The sequence below is a fragment of the Nerophis lumbriciformis genome, linkage group LG10 (assembly GCF_033978685.3).
Source record: "Nerophis lumbriciformis linkage group LG10, RoL_Nlum_v2.1, whole genome shotgun sequence".
Taxonomy (NCBI): domain Eukaryota; kingdom Metazoa; phylum Chordata; class Actinopteri; order Syngnathiformes; family Syngnathidae; genus Nerophis; species Nerophis lumbriciformis.
The window spans coordinates 10,171,555-10,190,660 of NC_084557.2; the positions used below are offsets into that span (position 1 = coordinate 10,171,555).

Here is a 19,106-nt window from a genome sequence, read left to right on the forward strand (position 1 = left end):
AGCACGTGTGAAATTTAAATGTATTCATGACAGGGCGCATCATATGAAATTTTAACGCACATTTTTTCCCAGCCCCTTCCAGCTCCGTCACTGATAAGAATGTAATAGAAACCTGTCCCCTCATTATCTCACTGGCTCCTGTGGCGCACGGTGTTAGTGGCACTAGAAAGGCAGTGTCAGTGGGGCCCGGTTCTCGATAGAAGTTGTAATAGGAAGAATTTGAAATGTATGTTTTAATAATGTTAAAATTGTTATTTTGCATCAAAAATAATTACTTATTGAACAATCTATTTATCATTAAATCATTTATTTACAAAACATGCATCAAATAAAATTCAAGTTTGACTTAAAAAAAATATATAACAATTGTACAATACTGTGAATTTTTTTTTTTTGTAATGGGGGGGCTCCAAATTAAACCCTGCTTTGGGCCTCGATTTAGCCAGGAGTGGCCTTGGGCCTTTGCATAGACAATAATGCTCGTTTTTCATTGACACAGTCAGATTAACATTAACGTGTGCTGTTGTGATTATAGTTCACAATTTGTTACACAGCTCTTGTTGTAATGTGGCTGATGTCTATTTTGTTTCATGTTATGCGAGTTAAATTCAAGACGATGCCAATGAATCTTATTTGCTAACTTGAATTAAAGTTCAGTTCAGTTCAGTTTCAGTTTATGTGGAACATGCATACGATACAATGTAATGAATCACACAATTCCAGTTGTTTCATTACAGCACGTCCGAAAAGGAGTAGGAAGAAGCAGACCTTATTTAATCCTACCCCTTTTCATAACATAGCAATTTTATCCAATTTCCTTGTTCTCTGTAACAGAACAGTGAACAAATAAATAATAAATAAATAATATACCATAGTAAGCATACCCATATAAGTAATCTTTGTCTCAATAATAAAAAAAAAGGTTTAAGATATTTATCATAATTCTTGTTCTGTGTACTTTGTGAACACTTGTAGTTTGAACAGTCTCTTAAACTAAATCATATTGCTGCTTTGTTTTGATTGATTTGCTTAATCCATTCCATAATTTAATTCCACATACTGATATACTAAAGGTTTTAAGTGTTGTACGAGCATACAAATGTTTTAAATTAGATTTTCCTCTAAGGTTATAGTTCTCCTCTTTTGTTGAGAAGAATTGTTGTGCATTCTTGGGTAGCAGGTTATAGTTTGCTTTGTACATAATTTTTGCTGTTTGCAAATGCACCAAATTGTTGAATTTCAATAATTGTGATTCAATAAATAAAGGGTTTGTATGTTCTCTATATCCAACATTATCTGTCATGATCGTTACCCGGATCATGGCATGATTTATGTTGGTTATGTTTCTGGTTTTAATCTGTTTCCTGGTTGCACCCTCTTTCCCTGTTTATTCTTGGTTTCCATGGGCACTGATTCTCCTCACCTGTCTTAGTTTTGCAATTAGTGTTTCCACCAGGTGTTTTGGCTAATCACTCCCCTTTATAGTTTCCTGTCACCCAGCACTAAGTGCTGGGTCAATGTTTGCTCTACGCAACATTTACGTTTCCCCTGGTTTTCTCCTCATAGTAAGTTTGTGCACGCTAGCATTCCTTGTTAATCACCCTTGGTGACATTTTGTTTTTTTTTGTTTAGCTCCACGCTTGCTAGCGTCCTCAGTTTTGTATTTTTGTCCTGCCTTTTATTTATTAAATATACTTAAGATCTTACCTGCACTCCGCTCCTACTTGTCTCCTGCCTTGGAAGGAACACAACAATCGCAACCATGCCTCCAAGACGTAACAGGGAAAGAGGGTGCAACCAGGAAACAGACTAAAACCAGAAACATAACCAACATAAATCATGCCATGATCCGGGTAACGATCATGACAATTATCTATCCATCCATCCATTTTCTATACCGCTTGTCCCTTTCGGGGCCGCGGGGGTTGCTGGAGCCTATCTCAGCTGCATTCGGGCGGAAGGCGGGGTATACCCTGGACAAGTCGCCACCTCATCGCAGGGCCAACACAGATAGACAGACAACATTCACACCAGTGACGTGCAGTCACTAGAGGCAAGTGAGACAGGGCCTCACCTGCCATCATGGAAAGAAAAAAAATGTAAAAATATATTTTTTTTATTAAATTGTTATATGTATCCAGTGATTATACTATAAAGTTATTTTCCATTTAACTTCACCCGTTTTAGATTATTTTTATTTAAAATCGCTGAATTTTCACATTTGCCGTTCAAATACTGAGAAGAGACGGTGCGGTGAACAGCAGCCAGTTGAGGCACGTCACTGCTTTGTGCCTCAACGTGGATTGCGGACTCGGCTAACTGTTGGTCTGCTGTGCAGTGAGACTGTATTGCTATATGAATTATATTATACATTTCCATAGTTTAGTTAGCTGAGGTATATAATGTACAGTGTATTTTGTCAACAACTGTATGTGTGTAAAGTATTTCTTGTGCTGAGCGATCATAAAACGGCTGCAAAAGACGCACTGGCTGAGGCTCGCCTCCTGCACCCGCGCCGTAGAATGCACGGCAACCCCTGACGGGAGTGTTATATCAACTAAAGCCCACACTTAAACTTTCCACGTGCAAGATTGAATCTATTTAAAAAAGTTATTTCATAAGAAGCCAAAAAGTGCAAAAACAATAATGTTGGTGTTGGAGGAGTTGTGAATGACTGCAGGGCCACAACATTAGGTACACCTGCAGACTGCAGGTGTACCTAATTCACAACTCCTCCAACACGAACATTATTGTTTTTGCACTTTTTGGCTTCTTATTAAATAACTTTTGTAACCTATTTTTATGGGCTTTCCTCTTTGTGATGTTAAGTTCCTGTTATGCGCTGTTATACAGTATATGCCTTGAGCTCTTATTTTGAAGGCGCTAAGAGCGGAAGTGACGACACGTTGGAGTGGAGCGGAAGTTTTTGAAAGAAGGTAAATAAATAAACTGGAGCCTCCGTGTTTGTTATTTTGTAGTTTCAAACAGTATAGGTGACATTTATAAACCCTCGGTTACACTTTTTTAAATAGATTCAATCTTGCACGTGGAAAGTTTAAGTGAGGGCTTTAGTTGATATAACACTCTCGTCAGGGGGTGCATTAATCCAGCACAATAGCGGCTCATGGATTTATTTTATAAGTAAAGGTAAGACCATAATAAAGTTTTTTTTTATTAAATGTGCTTTTTTGTGTGCTACAGTTTGTATGTGTAAAGTTAAAGTTAAGTTAAAGTACCAATAATTGTCACACACACAGTAGGTGTAATGAAATTTATTCTCTGCATTTGACCCATCCCCTTGATCACCCCCTGGGAGGTGAGAGGAGCAGTGGGCAGCAGCGGCGCCGCGCCCGGGAATAATTTTTGGTGATTTAACCCCCAATTCCAACCCTTGATGCTGAGTGCCAAGCAGGGAAGAATGCTGGTATGAGCTTTTAAACATAACCCGTTAACTGCTGCCAATCAAATGGTGAATAAGATACTCTTTAGGGTTCATATGTTTGTAAATCTGACTGTGATGAAGTCAGTGCCTCACCAGCCATCAACCTCACCGCACGTCACTGATTCACACACTAGGGCCCATTTAGTGTTGCCAATCAACCTATCCCCAGGTGCATGTCTTTGGAGGTGGGAGAAAGCCGGAGTACCTGGAGGGAACCCACGCAGTCACGGGGAGAACACGCAAACTCCACACAGAAAGATCCCGAGCCCGGGATTGAACCCAGGACCTTTGTATCGTGAGGCACATGCACATTATAACCCCTGTTCCACCGTGCTGCCATATCCAACATTATGTATTATTTTAATTGATCTTTTTTGTAACACAGTTAGTGAATGAAGCGAACATTTGTAGTTATTTCCCCATATTTCTACACAATAACTCAGATATGGTAACACTAGCGAGCAGTAGAGAATGTGAAGTGATTTTTGGTCTAGAAAAGTTGAAATTGAACCCAAATAACTTACTATATTTTATTTGAACAAATTATGTTATTAATAATTTCCCATGCACAATCAAATATACTAAAGCAATGACATATTAGTGCTGTATGTAATTATTAGTTTTTAAATACTGGCCCTGCTTCTGGCCGGTGTAATATTAGTAGTCCTCCACTAGGGGGAGTATTGTCATTGTTGTGGACAGGGGAAGAAAGTGGGAGGAGCCAAGAATTAAGCAAACAAGTCTTCAGGTTAAACTCGCCGAGCGTGATGTGCTTCTCGTCTCTACAAGGACGTGACACCAACCCCAGCTTCAATGGTAGGTTACTAATGTCATGTATTTGTTTGAATTCTTCTAATCTATTGGTGTTTTTAATACGTTTGTACGCGTCTGTAATATTTTGCTCATGTGAAATTGTATGGGATTACTATACGCTACACACTACATTGGAAGTTGTGATATTTCCTTAAATTGTGCGTATTTCATGTGGCTGCCATGTTTTTAAACCTGTATAAACAAAATAAAATAGTCCAGACGTTGGCGCCCTGCAACATTTCCTGTTAAGATTTGAAATGCTGTTACTGATTAATCAAGAGAAGGGTGTCCAAACTTTTTCCATCGAGGGCCGCGCACTAAAAAATGTAAAGCATGCAGGGGCCATTTTGATATTTTTAATGTTCAAAACCAATCTATACATTTTATTTAAAATTTTAGGGGCTCCCTTCAGTTTTGGTCCCTTGGAACCGGAAGGGTCCCAGTAATGAAAATGTTATGAATAAGTCCATCCATCCATCCATCTTCTTCCGCTTATCCGAGATCGGGTCGCGGGGGCAGCAGCCTAAGCCTGAATAAGTCGTACATTTATTTTATGTAATTGTTTTTCATTCAAAGCTTAAATCCGTAGATCACAGGTGTCAAACTCAAAGCCCGGGGGCCAGATCTGGCCCACCACATGTTTGTGTGTGGCCCACGAAAGCCTGGGAAAAATGCGTGTTGATAAAATACTTCATTTTTTTACTAAATGCAAATAATTATTTTGATTTTTAGAGGAAAAAATGCGGATCTTCTAAACCAGGGGTGTCAAACGTACGGCCCGCAAACAGGTTTTATCCGGCCCGCGGGATGAGTTTGCTGGCCCACACATCTTTGTGTGTGGCCCATGAAAGCCTAAGAAAAATGTGTGTTAATAAAATACTTCCTTTTTTTTTTTACTAAATGCAAATAATTATATCGATTTTTTAGAGGAAAAAATGCGTATCTTTTAAACCAGGGGTGTCAAACGTACGGCCCGCGAACAGGTTTTATCCGGCCCGCGGGATGAGTTTGCTGGCCCCCCACATCTTTGTGTGTGGCCCACGAAAGCCTAAGAAAATGTGTGTTGATAAAATACTTCTTTTTTTTTAACTAAATGCAAATAATTATATCGATTTTTTAGAGGAAAAAATGCGTATCTTTTAAACCAGGGGTGTCAAACGTACGGCCCGCAAACAGGTTTTACCCGGCCCGCGGGATGAGTTTGCTGGCCCCCACATCTTTGTGTGTGGCCCACGAAAGCCTAAGAAAATGTGTGTTGATAAAATACTTCTTTTTTTAAAACTAAATGCAAATAATTATTTAGATTTTTTTGAGGAAAAAATGCGTATCTTCTAAACCAGGTGTGTCAAACGTACGGCCCGCAAACAGGTTTTATCCGGCCCGCGGGATGAGTTTGCTGGCCCCCCACATCTTTGTGTGTGGCCCACGAAAGCCTAAGAAAATGTGTGTTGATAAAATACTTCTTTTTTTTTAACTAAATGCAAATAATTATATCGATTTTTTAGAGGAAAAAATGCGTATCTTTTAAACCAGGGGTGTCAAACGTACGGCCCGCAAACAGGTTTTACCCGGCCCGCGGGATGAGTTTGCTGGCCCCCACATCTTTGTGTGTGGCCCACGAAAGCCTAAGAAAATGTGTGTTGATAAAATACTTCTTTTTTTAAAACTAAATGCAAATAATTATTTAGATTTTTTTGAGGAAAAAATGCGTATCTTCTAAACCAGGGGTGTCAAACGTACGGCCCGCAAACAGGTTTTAACCGGCCCGCGGGATGAGTTTGCTGGCCCCCCACATCTTTGTGTGTGGCCCACGAAAGCCTAAGAAAATGTGTGTTGATAAAATACTTCTTTTTTTAAAACTAAATGCAAATAATTATTTAGATTTTTTTGAGGAAAAAATGCGTATCTTCTAAACCAGGGGTGTCAAACGTACGGCCCGCGAACAGGTTTTATCCGGCCCGCGGGATGAGTTTGCTGGCCCCCCACATCTTTGTGTGTGGCCGACGAAAGCCTAAGAAAAATGTGTGTTAATAAAATACTTCCTTTTTTTTAACTAAATGCAAATAATTATTTCGATTTTTTGAGGAAAAAATGCGTATCTTCTAAACCAGGGGTGTCAAACGTACGGCCCGCAAACAGGTTTTATCCGGCCCGCGGGATGAGTTTGCTGGCCCCCCACATCTTTGTGTGTGGCCCACGAAAGCCTAAGAAAATGTGTGTTGATAAAATACTTCTTTTTTTTTTAACTAAATGCAAATAATTATTTAGATTTTTTGAGGAAAAAATGCGTATCTTCTAAACCAGGGGTGTCAAACGTACGGCCCGCAAACAGGTTTTATCCGGCCCGCGGGATGAGTTTGCTGGCCCACACATCTTTGTGTGTGGCCCATGAAAGCCTAAGAAAAATGTGTGTTAATAAAATACTTCCTTTTTTTTTAACTAAATGCAAATAATTATTTCGATTTTTTGAGGAAAAAATGCGTATCTTCTAAACCAGGGGTGTCAAACGTACGGCCCGCAAACAGGTTTTATCCGGCCCGCGGGATGAGTTTGCTGGCCCCCCACATCTTTGTGTGTGGCCCACGAAAGCCTAAGAAAAATGTGTGTTAATAAAATACTTCCTTTTTGTTTACTAAATGCAAATAATTATTTAGATTTTGACAGGAAAAAAATGTATCATGTGGAGTTATGTACTTAACAAAAAAGGTTCTTGATCATGAGTGTCCAAAGTGTGGCCCGGGGGCCATTTGCAGCCCAACATACAGTATAGGCCAAAAGTTTGGACACACCTTTTCCTCATTTAATGAGTTTTCTTTATTTTCATGACTATTTACATTGTAGATTGTCACATCAAAACTATGAATGAACACATGTGGAGTTATGTACTTAACAAAAAAAGGTGAAATAACTGAAAACATGTTTTATATTTTAGTTTCTTCAAAATAGCCACCCTTTGCTCTGATTACTGCTTTGCACACTCTTGGCATTCTCTTGATGAGCTTCAAGATGTAGTCATATGAAATGGTTTTCACTTCACAGGTGTGCCTTATCAGGGTTGATTTGTGGAATTTCTTGCCTTATCAATGGGGTTGGGACCATCAGTTGTGTTGTGAATGAGAAGGTGTGTCCAAACTGGCCTGTACTGTAAATATAGGTTTACAAACTATTTTTAAGCGTAAAACATACATAGAGAATGTCTGCAACTTGTGGACAATAAGGACGTTTTTGGTGGTATTTAGTTTCTGTAATTATGATTATGATTATTAGTTATAATTAAAATTGTTCCCTTGGAACCGGAAGGGTCTCAGCAATGAAAATGTTATGAATAAGTCATATATTTATTTTATGTAATTGTTTTTAATTCAAAGCTTAAATCTCTAGATCACTGGTGTCAAACTGAAGGCCTGGGGGCCAGATCTGGCCCCCCACATTTTTGTGTGTGGCCCACGGAAGCCTAAGAAAAATGTGTGTTAATAAAATACTTCCTTTTTTTTTTTTTTTTTTACTAATTGCAAATAATTATTTTGATTTTGACAGGAATAAATGTGTATCATGTGGAGTTATGTACTTAACAAAAAAAGGTGAAGTAACTGAAAACAGTTAAAAACAAAGTGTTGAAATTAGTCATACAATTTGTATTTTTTACTTTAAACTCTCAAGTCTCTAAATCAACTTAAAATATATCCGTCGATTATAATTTTTTTGTATTCTTTATTGGTTTTGTTTGTCTTATGCCCTTTTTGTCAAAGAAAAATTTGTTTTTTATATATGGCAAACACACAAAATATGTAATGCGTCAATAATTTATAACCGCATTGATTTTGATTTATTTTTTGAGCAATGACAGCTTCAAAGAAAATAACAGCCTTTATGGCAGTTTTGTGCTATTAGAGTCAACATTGCAATTGTGTCTTGTTATACCTGTTTGCTCATTTATTCCACTTTTTAATGTTTTTCTTTAATCGTGTTTTTAGAATGTACAGTACAGGCCAAAAGTTTAGACACACCTTCTCATTCAATGCGTTTTCTTTATTTTCATGTGGAGTTATGTACTTAACAAAAAAGGTGAAATAACTGAAAACATGTTTTGTATTCTAGTTTCTTCAAAATAGCCACCCTTTGCTCTGTTTACTTTTTCGCACACTCTTGGCATTCTCTGGATGAGCTTCAAGAGGTAGTCGCCTGAAATGGTTTTCACGATGAGGTGGCGACTTGTCCAGGGTGTACACCGCCTTCCGCCCGAGTGCAGCTGAGATAGGCTCCAGCGACCCCCCGCGACCCCAAAAGGGACAAGCGGTAGAAAATGGATGGATGGAGGTGTGCTTTAAACTCATCGAGAGAATGCCAAGAGTGTGCAAAGCCGTAATCAGAGCAAAGGGTGGCTATTTTGAAGAAATTAGACTATAAAACATGTTTTCAGTTATTTCACCTTTTTTTGTTAAGTACATAACTCCACATGATTTCATTCATAGTTTTGATGTGACAATCTACAATGTAAATAGTCATGAAAATAAATAAAACTCATTGAATGAGGACAAGGTGTGTCCAAACTTTTGGCCTGTACTGTATGGGCTGCAAATGGCCCCCGGGCCACACTTTGGACACCCATGATCAAGAGCCTCAGCTTCTGTCCTAAATTGCTGTCTCACAATCTGATCATGTGATACTTTCTTGCAGTGTTTCCCACAATGAATTATTCTAGACCCTTGACTAGAATATAATGTAATGGAGCCATCTGCACCACCATACAGCCTATCACTTGGATCGCCATATCACCAATCTTATGGACGAACAAATAGCAAATCTCTTGGACCGCCACCTGTACCACCTCGTAAAACCATCGAAAGACAAAATGCAAACATCTTCACCCCCTCAGAATCTCTGACTGAAGATGAATCGCATCTTTACGAGGATATTGAGTTTTATTCCAATGAACAACTGCCTCAGACTCAGCCTGAGCCCCCAAACCATCTCGGGGCTCAGGGAAGTCTTAAAGATGCCGTCGACAAAGGAACAAATAAACCTCCACTAGCCCCTCGTCCTCCCGTCCGAGTCCTGAGCACAAGTTTGCTCGTGTCCCCTCCCATAATGCCCAGGCACCATGTCTCGCTTGCCCACAGCAAAACAAGGTTCTCATGTGACCTGAGTGATCCTGTCCACAAACTGAGCCGCTCCAACACACAGACTGATGGCGTGGTGATGGTGAGTACCCTAAAGAGTTTATTAAAAAAAAAAAGATGATTGAACATCAGTCCTAAACACTTCTCTTGCACATCAGGATCAATGGACCATCAAACTGATCGATACTCCACAAGGTAGCACCAGAACCATGGCTGCATTTTGCCAAGCAGCATCCAAGTATGTAATACTGCCTTCTTTTTCTGTCCACCAAAAAGCCTGTAATATGTAATATTTATGCTCGGCCTTGCAACTTTCTCCAATGCCTGCAACGTCCCCGCACATTTTGCCCAATCAGCATAATTTTTGCTAATCTCCTTTGTCTCTGAGCAGCGCTTAAATGTCAACAGTAACGTGTAACAATAAATTCACTCTTTATTGCTCAAACGGTATAATTACCGTCGTCCCGCGTAGCTCAGGCCTACTTTTTGTTGCCGTCTACAGCGCTAAGCCTTCCAGATCACAGGTGTCAAACTCAAGCTAGATCACAGGTGTCAAACTCAAGCTAGATCACAGGTGTCAAACTCAAGCTAGATCACAGGTGTCAAACTCAAGCTAGATCACAGGTATGGCGTCACATTAGTGCCAAAAATCCGAGCGCATAAAAACTGTTATCGCGCGCTGATTCTCCACTTAGTGCGCGCGCGACACCCTTTTGCGCGCGACGCCTTTCTGCGCGCTCTCTGTGTACTCCTGGCATCTCTCCTCGCGCTGTCTTTTTGGCACTTTGGGGGCGGGTATGCTTAGCCCCTCCTTTCTGATTGGTCAGGCGAAAAATGCTGAAAAATGCTCAGAGCCAATCAGAAGTATAGCAGGGCGGGTCATGTCAATATGTATCAAGATTTACGGAGGAAGAAGTGGATAAAAAAATGTCGCGCGCTGATGAAGGTTATTTCATACCACATAAACACAATACAGGGTAATACAAAATGTGACCCAAATAAATAATAAGACAACAAACACCATAATCACATCTTTCAGCCAGAACTGGTCCACCAGCAAAAACATCCAACCATAACATTATTTTATATTTTCACTTCTTCTTGAACATTTGTTTTCTAATTTATGGAATTTCTTTTGATTCAGCCATAAAATTAATGAAATAATATTTGAATTTTGTTTTTAAAATGTTAAAAATAGCTTTTAATAATGTATTCTGAAACAGTTTAACATAATCAGAGAACTGACTAAAACTGACCCTACACAACTATGTTGCACAATTAAGTCATTTTTTTTTTAAAGCGAAAGAGGTAATTTCAACAGGTACAGCATCCTATGTCATATCTACATGTAATAAGATTTGTAACAAGGCAAACCGTTTGTAGATTGGTCGAAAATCGAGCAAGTTATGGTAATTTAATTAGTACATGTACCATTGACATCAATGTAATGATTGAGGCTAGCTGTCCGAGGTAAGATGGCTACAACGTTGCTACGCTGGAGAATGATTGGTCATATGAAAAATGCTCACAGCCAATCAGAAAGGAGGGGCCGTCTAAGCATACCCGCCCCCAAAGTGCCAAAAAGAAACATGACAGCGCGAGGAGAGATGCCAGGAGTACACAGAGAGCGCGCAGAAAGGCGTCGTGCGCGCGCAGAAAGGCACCGCGCGCGCGCAAAAAGGCACCGCGCGCGCACAGAAAGGCACCGCGCGTGCACAGAAAGGCACCGCGCGTGCACAGAAAGGCATCGCGCGCGCGCAAAAAGGCACCGCGCGCGTGCAAAAGGGTGTCGAGCGCGCGCACGAAGTGGAGAATCAGCGCGCGATAACAGTTTTTATGCGCTCGGATTTTTGGCACTAATGTGACGCCATACACAGGTGTCAAACTCAAGCTAGATCACAGGTGTCAAACTCAAGAGATCTCATTTTTTTTGGCCCTCGAAAGCCTGGAAGTTTGTATTTTAGTTTAGTCTTTATTTGAAGGGACAATGCACTGAGACATTAAGCTCAAAGACAGATACTGTATGTTCTGCACCAGATTATAGCTAAATAGCTCATTTCCATCTGCAGTCCCTGGCTACCTAAATTAAAGAGATACAAAAAATCATGCAAAAAAATATAACATTAAAGTTATACTATAGCATGTAATCAAATTAAGAAAAGTCATAAAATGCCCTTTCAATGACACATAATTATACAATACAACCACACCTCATTTACATCATCACACAGACAATACATGCTCTTGTTCACATCTGTCATTTGTAAAAACAACCAAGATTATAACAACACACCTCACAGTTTACAACAAAATGTTCTCATGCATAAATATAATATACTGTATATATATATATATATATTAGGGCTGCAACTAACGATTAATTTGATAATCCACTATGGACTGGACTCTCACAATATTATGTCAGACCCACTCGACATCCATTGCATTCGGTCTCCCCTTGAGGGGGGTGGTTACCCGACGTCCCACTGGGGTGAGTTTTTCCTTGCCCTTATGTGGGCTCTGTACCGAGGATGTCGTTGTGGCTTGTGCAGCCCTTTGAGACACTTGTGATTTAGGGCTATATAAATAAACATTGATTGATTGATTGATTGATAATCGATTAATCTGTCGATTATTACTTCGATTAATAATCGGATAAAAGAGACAAACTACATTTCTATCCTTTCCAGTATTTTATTGGGGGAAAAAACAGCATACTGGCACCATACTTATTTTGATTATTGTTTCTCAGCTGTTTGTACATGTTGCAGTTTATAAATAAAGGTTTATAAAAAAAGAAAATTGCCTCTGCGCATGCGCATAGCATAGATCCAACGAATCGATGACTAAATTAATCGCCAACTATTTTTATAATCGATTTTAATCGATTTAATCGGTTAGTTGTTGCAGCCCTAATATATATATTGTAGCGTCCCGGAAGAGTTAGTGCTGCAAGGGGTTCTGGGTATTTGTTCTGTTGTGTTACGGTGCGGATGTTCTCCCGAAATGTGTTTGTCATTCTTGTTTAGTGTGGGTTCACAGTGTGGCGCATATTTGTAACAGTGTTAAAGTTGTTTATACGGCCACCCTCAGTGTGACCTGTATGGCTGTTGACCAAGTATGCTTGCATTCACTTGTGTGTGTGAAAAGCCGTAGATATTATGTGATTGGGCCGGCACGCAAAGGCAGTGCCTTTAAGGTTTATTGGCGCTCTGTACTTCTCCCTACGGCCGTGTACACAGCGGCGTTTTAAAAAGTCATAAATTTTACTTTTTGAAACCGATACCGATAATTTCCGATATTACATTTTAAAGCATTTATTGGCCGATAATATCGGCAGTCCGATAATATCGGCAGTCCGATATTGTCGGACATCTCTAATAAAAACGAGACATAATCATTGCATTGAAGTAAGTTTCAGCTGACTCCAGTGTTAACGAATTCCTGATACATTTAAACATTTTTATGTTGTACTTAAGACTCTAGCACATCTGTTTGATATGTTTTTTAAAGCCAAGTGTTGGGTCTAGAATGACACCCAGGTAGCGATATTCACTAACATTTTGTATTATTTCCTTATTACAGTTATATTTGGAAAGGATGACATTTTATATTTATTTACAAAATACATTGTTGCCGTTTTCTTAATGTTTAATTTTAAACTTGAGTAATATGTGTCATTGGAGTACTTTATATTTTCTTACTGAATGTATTAGTTTTTTCCATTTTGACAAAAAGAATACATGCACTCAATGCAATCGCTTATTTTTTAAACATACATATTATAGTGTAACAAATATATGATCATACATTCAAACAATGTTTTTCTTAAACTAGAAATAAATACTTTTTATCTGCTTAACTTATGATTTCAAAGCAAGTTATTCATCAAATTGTCTAATTTCAGAAACAGATTTTACAGTGACTTTATTACTGTATCGATCCGTTGTGGTGAAGAAGGAGCTGAGCCGGAAGGCAAAGCTCTCGATTTACCGGTCGATCTACGTTCCCATCCTCATCTATGGTCATGAGCTTTGGGTCATGACCGAAAGGACAAGATCACGGGTACAAGCGGCCGAAATGAGTTTCCTCCGCCGAGTGGCGGGGCTCTCCCTTAGAGATAGGGTGAGAAGCTCTGTCATTCTGGGGAAGCTCAAAGTAAAGCCGCTGCTCCTCCACATCGAGAGGAGCCAGATGAGGTGGTTCGGGCATCTGGTCAGGATGCCACCCGAACGCCTCCCTAGGAAGGTGTTTCGGGCACGTCCGACCGGTAGGAGGCCACGGGGAAGACCCAGGACACGCTGGGAAGACTATCTCTCCCGGCTGGCCTGGGAACGCCTCGGGATCCCCCGGGAAGAGCTGGACGAAGTGGCTGGGGAGAGGGAAGTCTGGGCTTCCCTGCTTAGGCTGCTGCCCCCGCGACCCGACCTCGGATAAGCGGAAGAAGATGGATGGATGGATGGATGGATGGATTTATTACATTTACTGTGGTTTTACAGCATTTTACTGTACATGAAAAAACAGTACCACTGTTTTTTAACCCTTAAAATGCCGGCAACTGAGCTGCCAGGTTTTTACTGTAAAAAACGGTGGTACTGTTGTGCTATTCACAATAGTTTACGTTTTTACTGTAAAAACCGGCAGCTAAATTGCCAGAATTGTACTGAAAAAATGCAGTTTTATATTTACAGGAAAAAAGCACTGTAACATTCTATCAATTGAGCTGCCAGTTTTGTACCGTCCATTTACAGTAAGATGCTGAAAAAAACACTGTAAATTTTACGGTAAAATGTTTGCGACTGACCTGTCAGTTTTTTACTGTAAAATCTACAAAATGTTTTTACATTGTTGTACATAAAAAAACAAATCATTTTATGCATAGGCAATTGTGTATTAAGAATTGACCCTCTGAGGGCCAACATAACTGCGATATGGCCCTCAATTAAAACGAGTTTGTCACCCCTGTTCGAGATAATGTCATATTTAACCATTGATTATCCAGGGTAAGACAATTAGGAACAAATTCTCATTTGCAATGCTGACCTAGCAAAGAGGCAGTATTTACATGATAGAGATGTTGAAGTGTGATGATGATCTCATCGTCTTTTATTTACCAACAAAAATTACCGCTGTAGATCCCTCTCAACAGTTCACAAATGTGTTGGAACATACAGTACAGGCTAAAAGTTTGGACACACCTTTTAATTCAATGTGTTTTCTTTATTTTCATGACTATTTACATTGTAGATTGTCACTGAAGGCATCAGAACTATGAATGAACACATGTGGATTTATGTACTTAACAAAAAAAAGTGAAATAACTGAAAATATGTTTTATATTCTAGTTTCTTCAAAATTGCCACCCTTTGCTCCGATTACTGCTTCGTCACCTGAAATGGTTTTCACTTTACAGGTGTGCCTTATCAGAGTTGATTAGTGGAATTTATTCCTTTATCAATGGGCTTGGGACCATCAGTTGTGTTGTGAATGAGAAGGTGTGTCCAAACATTTGGCCTGTACTGTAAATTTAGGTTTACAAACTATTTTTAAGTGTAAAACATACATAGAAAATGTCTGCAACTTGTGGACAAAAAGGACGTTTTTGGTGGTGTTTAGTTTTTGTAATTATAATGACAATTATTAGTTATAATTAAAACAGTACAGTAATTTGACAACAAGCTCTGAGTCTGTACTTTTACTGCCATCTAGTCATAATAGTAATGGATTAGATTTATACAACGCTTTTCCAGACACTCAAAGCGCTTTAATAATAATAATAATAATAATAATAATAATACATTTTACTGAAAAGGCGCCTTTCTGGGCACTCAAGAACACAGTACAAAATCAAAACAAGAGAATCAATTGGATAAACACAACAACAAGATTTACAGTGAATAAGCAGTCAGGAATAGGTGTGTTTTGAGTCTTGATTTAAAGAGGGATATTGAGTCTATATTACAAAGGTCTGGTGGTAATGAGTTCCAAAGATGAAGGGCTGAGCGGCTGAAAGCTCAGGCACCCATGGTGGATGTTTTATATAAGAGGACAGTGAGATGGATGGATGAAGAGGATCTTAGGGAACGTGAGGGCGTGGCGACATGGAGCAGGTCAGAGAGATATGACGGAAAAAGGTAGCTTTGAAAGTGAGGAGAGTTATTTTAAATTGGATACGGTGTTTGATGGGTAGCCAATGGAGTTCTTGCAGAACAGGGGTGATGTGCTGGATTGAAGGGGTTCTGGTGATTATACGGGAGAAGCTGAAGTTTGTGAAGTGACTTGTGAGGGAGACCAAGCAGGAGTGAGTATGTGGTGTTAGGGATGGGCGAAGTCGATTAATGTTGCGTAAATGAAAGTAAGCAGACCGGGTAATGTTGTTTATGTAAGCTTGAAAAGAGAGTGTGCTGTCGACACCCAGACAATTAAATTGGGAGGAGGGTGGGACGGAGGAATTGCCAAGAGTAACGGACAAGCTGTTGGTTTAGGCTGGAATGGATTTTGTACCTACAAGTAAGATTTCGGTTTTACTACTATTGAGTTGGAGGAAATTGGATGAGAGCTCACTGAGGCAGTCTGTAAGGCAGGAAGGAGGAAGAGAAACAGCTGGTTTGGTTGAGACGTAGAGCTGGGTGTCATCCGCATATCCGTGAAAAAGTATTTAAAATTTCCGGAAAATATTGCCAGGGGAAGAATGTAATGTTTACAGTGAGACGTTAAAACCCACAATTGTAAGCTACATTTGTAGCCAAAGCTGACTAGAATGATTTGTGCCTACGGCCTCTTAGACCACCACCAAACATTCATACACCCGTGTGAGCGGCACTGGGAGCACACTGGGTGAAGTGTCTTGCCCAAGGACACAACGGCCGTAACTAGGATGGCAGAAGTTGGTTTTGAACCAGTACCATCTGAGCCAAGTTAGGATGGTATACATCAAGTAAAACAACAATACAGTGTTAGTTTTCCCAATTCTTTTTTTTTTGCCTTTTGAGGTTAGAGTTACAAGGAACATTCAAAACATTGATATCAAATTCATAAAATCCCAAGCTGACCAAATTTTGTTGGGGGGAAAAAAGGCCTCAAAATATTGCGACGTTTTCAACTATTAGCATACTTGCCAACCTTGAGACCTCCGATTTCGGGAGGTGGGGGGAGGCGTGGTTGGGGCGGGCTGTGGTTGGGAGCGTGGTTAAGAGGGGAGGCGTATAGTTACAGCCAGAATTCACCAAGTATATATAAGAAATACTTGACTTGCAGTGAATTCTAGCTATATATATATATATATATATGTGTATATATATATATATATATATATATATATATATATATATATATATATATATATATATATAAATAAGACAAATACTTGAATTTCAGTGTTCATTTATTTACACATATATATACACACACAAGGGCAGCACGGTGGGAGAGGGGTCAATGCGTCTGCCTCACAATACGAAGGTGCTGAGTAGTCTGGGGTTCAATCCCAGGCTCGGGATCTTTCTGTGTGGAGTTTGCATGTTCTCCCCGTGACTGCGTGGGTTCCCTCCGGGTACTCCGGCTTCCTCCCACCTCCAAAGACATGCACCTGGGGATAGGTTGATTGGCAACACTAAATTGGCTCTAGTGTGTGAATGTGAGTGTAAATGTTGTCTGTCTATCTGTGTTGGCCCTGCGATGAGGTGGCGACTTGTCCAGGGTGTACGCCGCCTTCCGCCCGATTGTAGCTGAGATAGGCTCCAGCGCCCCCCGCGACCCCGAAGGGAATAAGCGGTAGAAAATGGATGGATGGTATACACACACATAACACTCATCTACTCATTGTTGAGTTAAGGGTTGAATTGTCCATCCTTGTTCTATTCTGTCACTATTTTTCTAACCATGCTGAACATCCTCTCTGATGATGCATTCTGCTTCGTCTCCTTGTTGTGTGCGCAGTTGTGCACTGCACTCTCTAAAAGCCCTAGATGTTATTGTCACATATGCATGTACAGTAGATGGCAGTATTGCCCTGTTTAAGAGTGTCACAACATTGCTGTTTACGGCAGACGAACTGCTTTACTGTAGACGAAAACGTGACTGCTGTTGTTGTGTGTTGTTACCGCGCTGGGAGGTGAAACTGCCTAACAATAAACCCACATAAGAAACCAAGAACTCGCCCTCCATCATTCTACAGTTATAATGTGATTGGGCAAGCGCGCTGTTTACATTGTGGGAAAGCGGACGTGAAAACAGGCTGTCCTCACTCAGGTCCGCATGGAGCTGGAGGGGGCGTGGCCTCCAGCTTCGCCTGAATTACGGGAGATTTTCGGGAGAAGGGCTGAATTTTGGGAGTCTCCCGGAAAATCCGGGAGGGTTGGCAAGTATGCTATTAGCAAATCAGAGGCTACTTAGAAGGTTAGATAACTCCTGGAAATTACTGTTTTTTAATGGCCAAAGGTATAGATGTGTGTGTCCAAGTTAAAGGAAACGGCAGGCTGTCTTCTTTTAATAGATTTATTTCATTATTTGGCAAGCTAGGGACTGTTTGCTGTGGTCTGGAACAACATGGCCCACAAACAACTATCTGAAATGCAGCCAATATTACATACAGATAATGTGTCATGAGACATGCAAAACTAAATTATATACAAAGAGGATAAAAGTAAAGGAAATTAAACAAGCTCAAATATACCTACAAATGAGGTATAATGATGCAATACGTACGTACATACAGCTAGCCTAAATAGCCTGATTAGCGCTCCAACAAGTCAATAACATCATCAAAGCGCACCTTTGTGCATTCACGCAAAGTATGAATCTGTTGGTGGACAAAATGAGACAAAGGAGTGGAAGATTTTACTTGTAAACAAACTGTTGCGTCACAGTCCACACTATGTTGAGTTCAAGAACTGCCGAAATTAGTATGACAAAACGATGTTCACCAAATACTCTCATCAGTGAAGCATACACAAGGTTTGTGTCATATTTGTCCTCAAACAAAAAACATACCAAAACAAAAAAAATGCTCCAGGGAGCCACTAGGGCAGCGCTAAAGAGCCGCGGGTTGCTGACCCCCGGTCTAGATTGTAAATATACCTGTAATTCAACTTGTTATTCCAGTTTCCGACCACCAATACTACCATCTACATCTTTGAGCTTTGTCCTATTTATTTTTGTCATCCTATTTCCACTGGCAGTCTGAAGTCACGCTACAAAAATGCACAAAGCACTTTAAACCAGGGCGTGGTTTATACCAGAGTGCTGGAGATCCACCCTGCACTGCTACAGCAAGTGGAGCTGACAATTAACGTGTCAATTGAATATAAAAGTAATCCGCTTACCATCCCCACCTCAGGTACAACACCCATCCATTCATTTATCCACCCAGCTACTTATTTCCCTACCAACCTAATATTAACATCTCTTTCTCCCCAGTGAACAGGACAGTGAAAAGTTTCATTGATCAAACCGTCCGGCTGCTGGACCTCACTCCCAAAACAAACGGCCATTATGTTCTCAAGATGTGCAACTCTGATGAGTATCTCCACAAGTGAGTTCATTATTGTTATCCTCCGTCTGTTATATTTGCACTCTTACGCTGCACTATCTCTACAGTGAAGAGCTGCTCGGCGTGCACGAGATCGTCCACACCCACTGCAAATTCAACCTGGACCTCCCCCTTCGACTGCTCCACACCAGCAGCCTGAAGCACAGCCTGGCTAGGGATGTGAGTCACTAACATTAATCAT

At 40.1% G+C, this 19,106-nt stretch overlaps 1 protein-coding gene across 1 annotated transcript in view; it reads left to right on the forward strand.

The window, feature by feature from the left end:
* Positions 1-4,129: 4,129 nt before the first annotated feature.
* pik3c2g (phosphatidylinositol-4-phosphate 3-kinase catalytic subunit type 2 gamma) overlaps positions 4,130-19,106 on the forward strand; it is a 55,973-nt gene continuing 40,996 nt past the window's right edge. The window contains exons 1-6 of the mRNA XM_061970289.1: positions 4,130-4,258; positions 8,933-9,457; positions 9,534-9,613; positions 18,555-18,712; positions 18,793-18,907; positions 18,973-19,084. Coding sequence (XP_061826273.1) covers positions 8,981-9,457; positions 9,534-9,613; positions 18,555-18,712; positions 18,793-18,907; positions 18,973-19,084 — 942 coding nt within the window. The 5' untranslated portion in view covers positions 4,130-4,258; positions 8,933-8,980. The remainder of the gene's footprint in view (positions 4,259-8,932; positions 9,458-9,533; positions 9,614-18,554; positions 18,713-18,792; positions 18,908-18,972; positions 19,085-19,106) is intronic.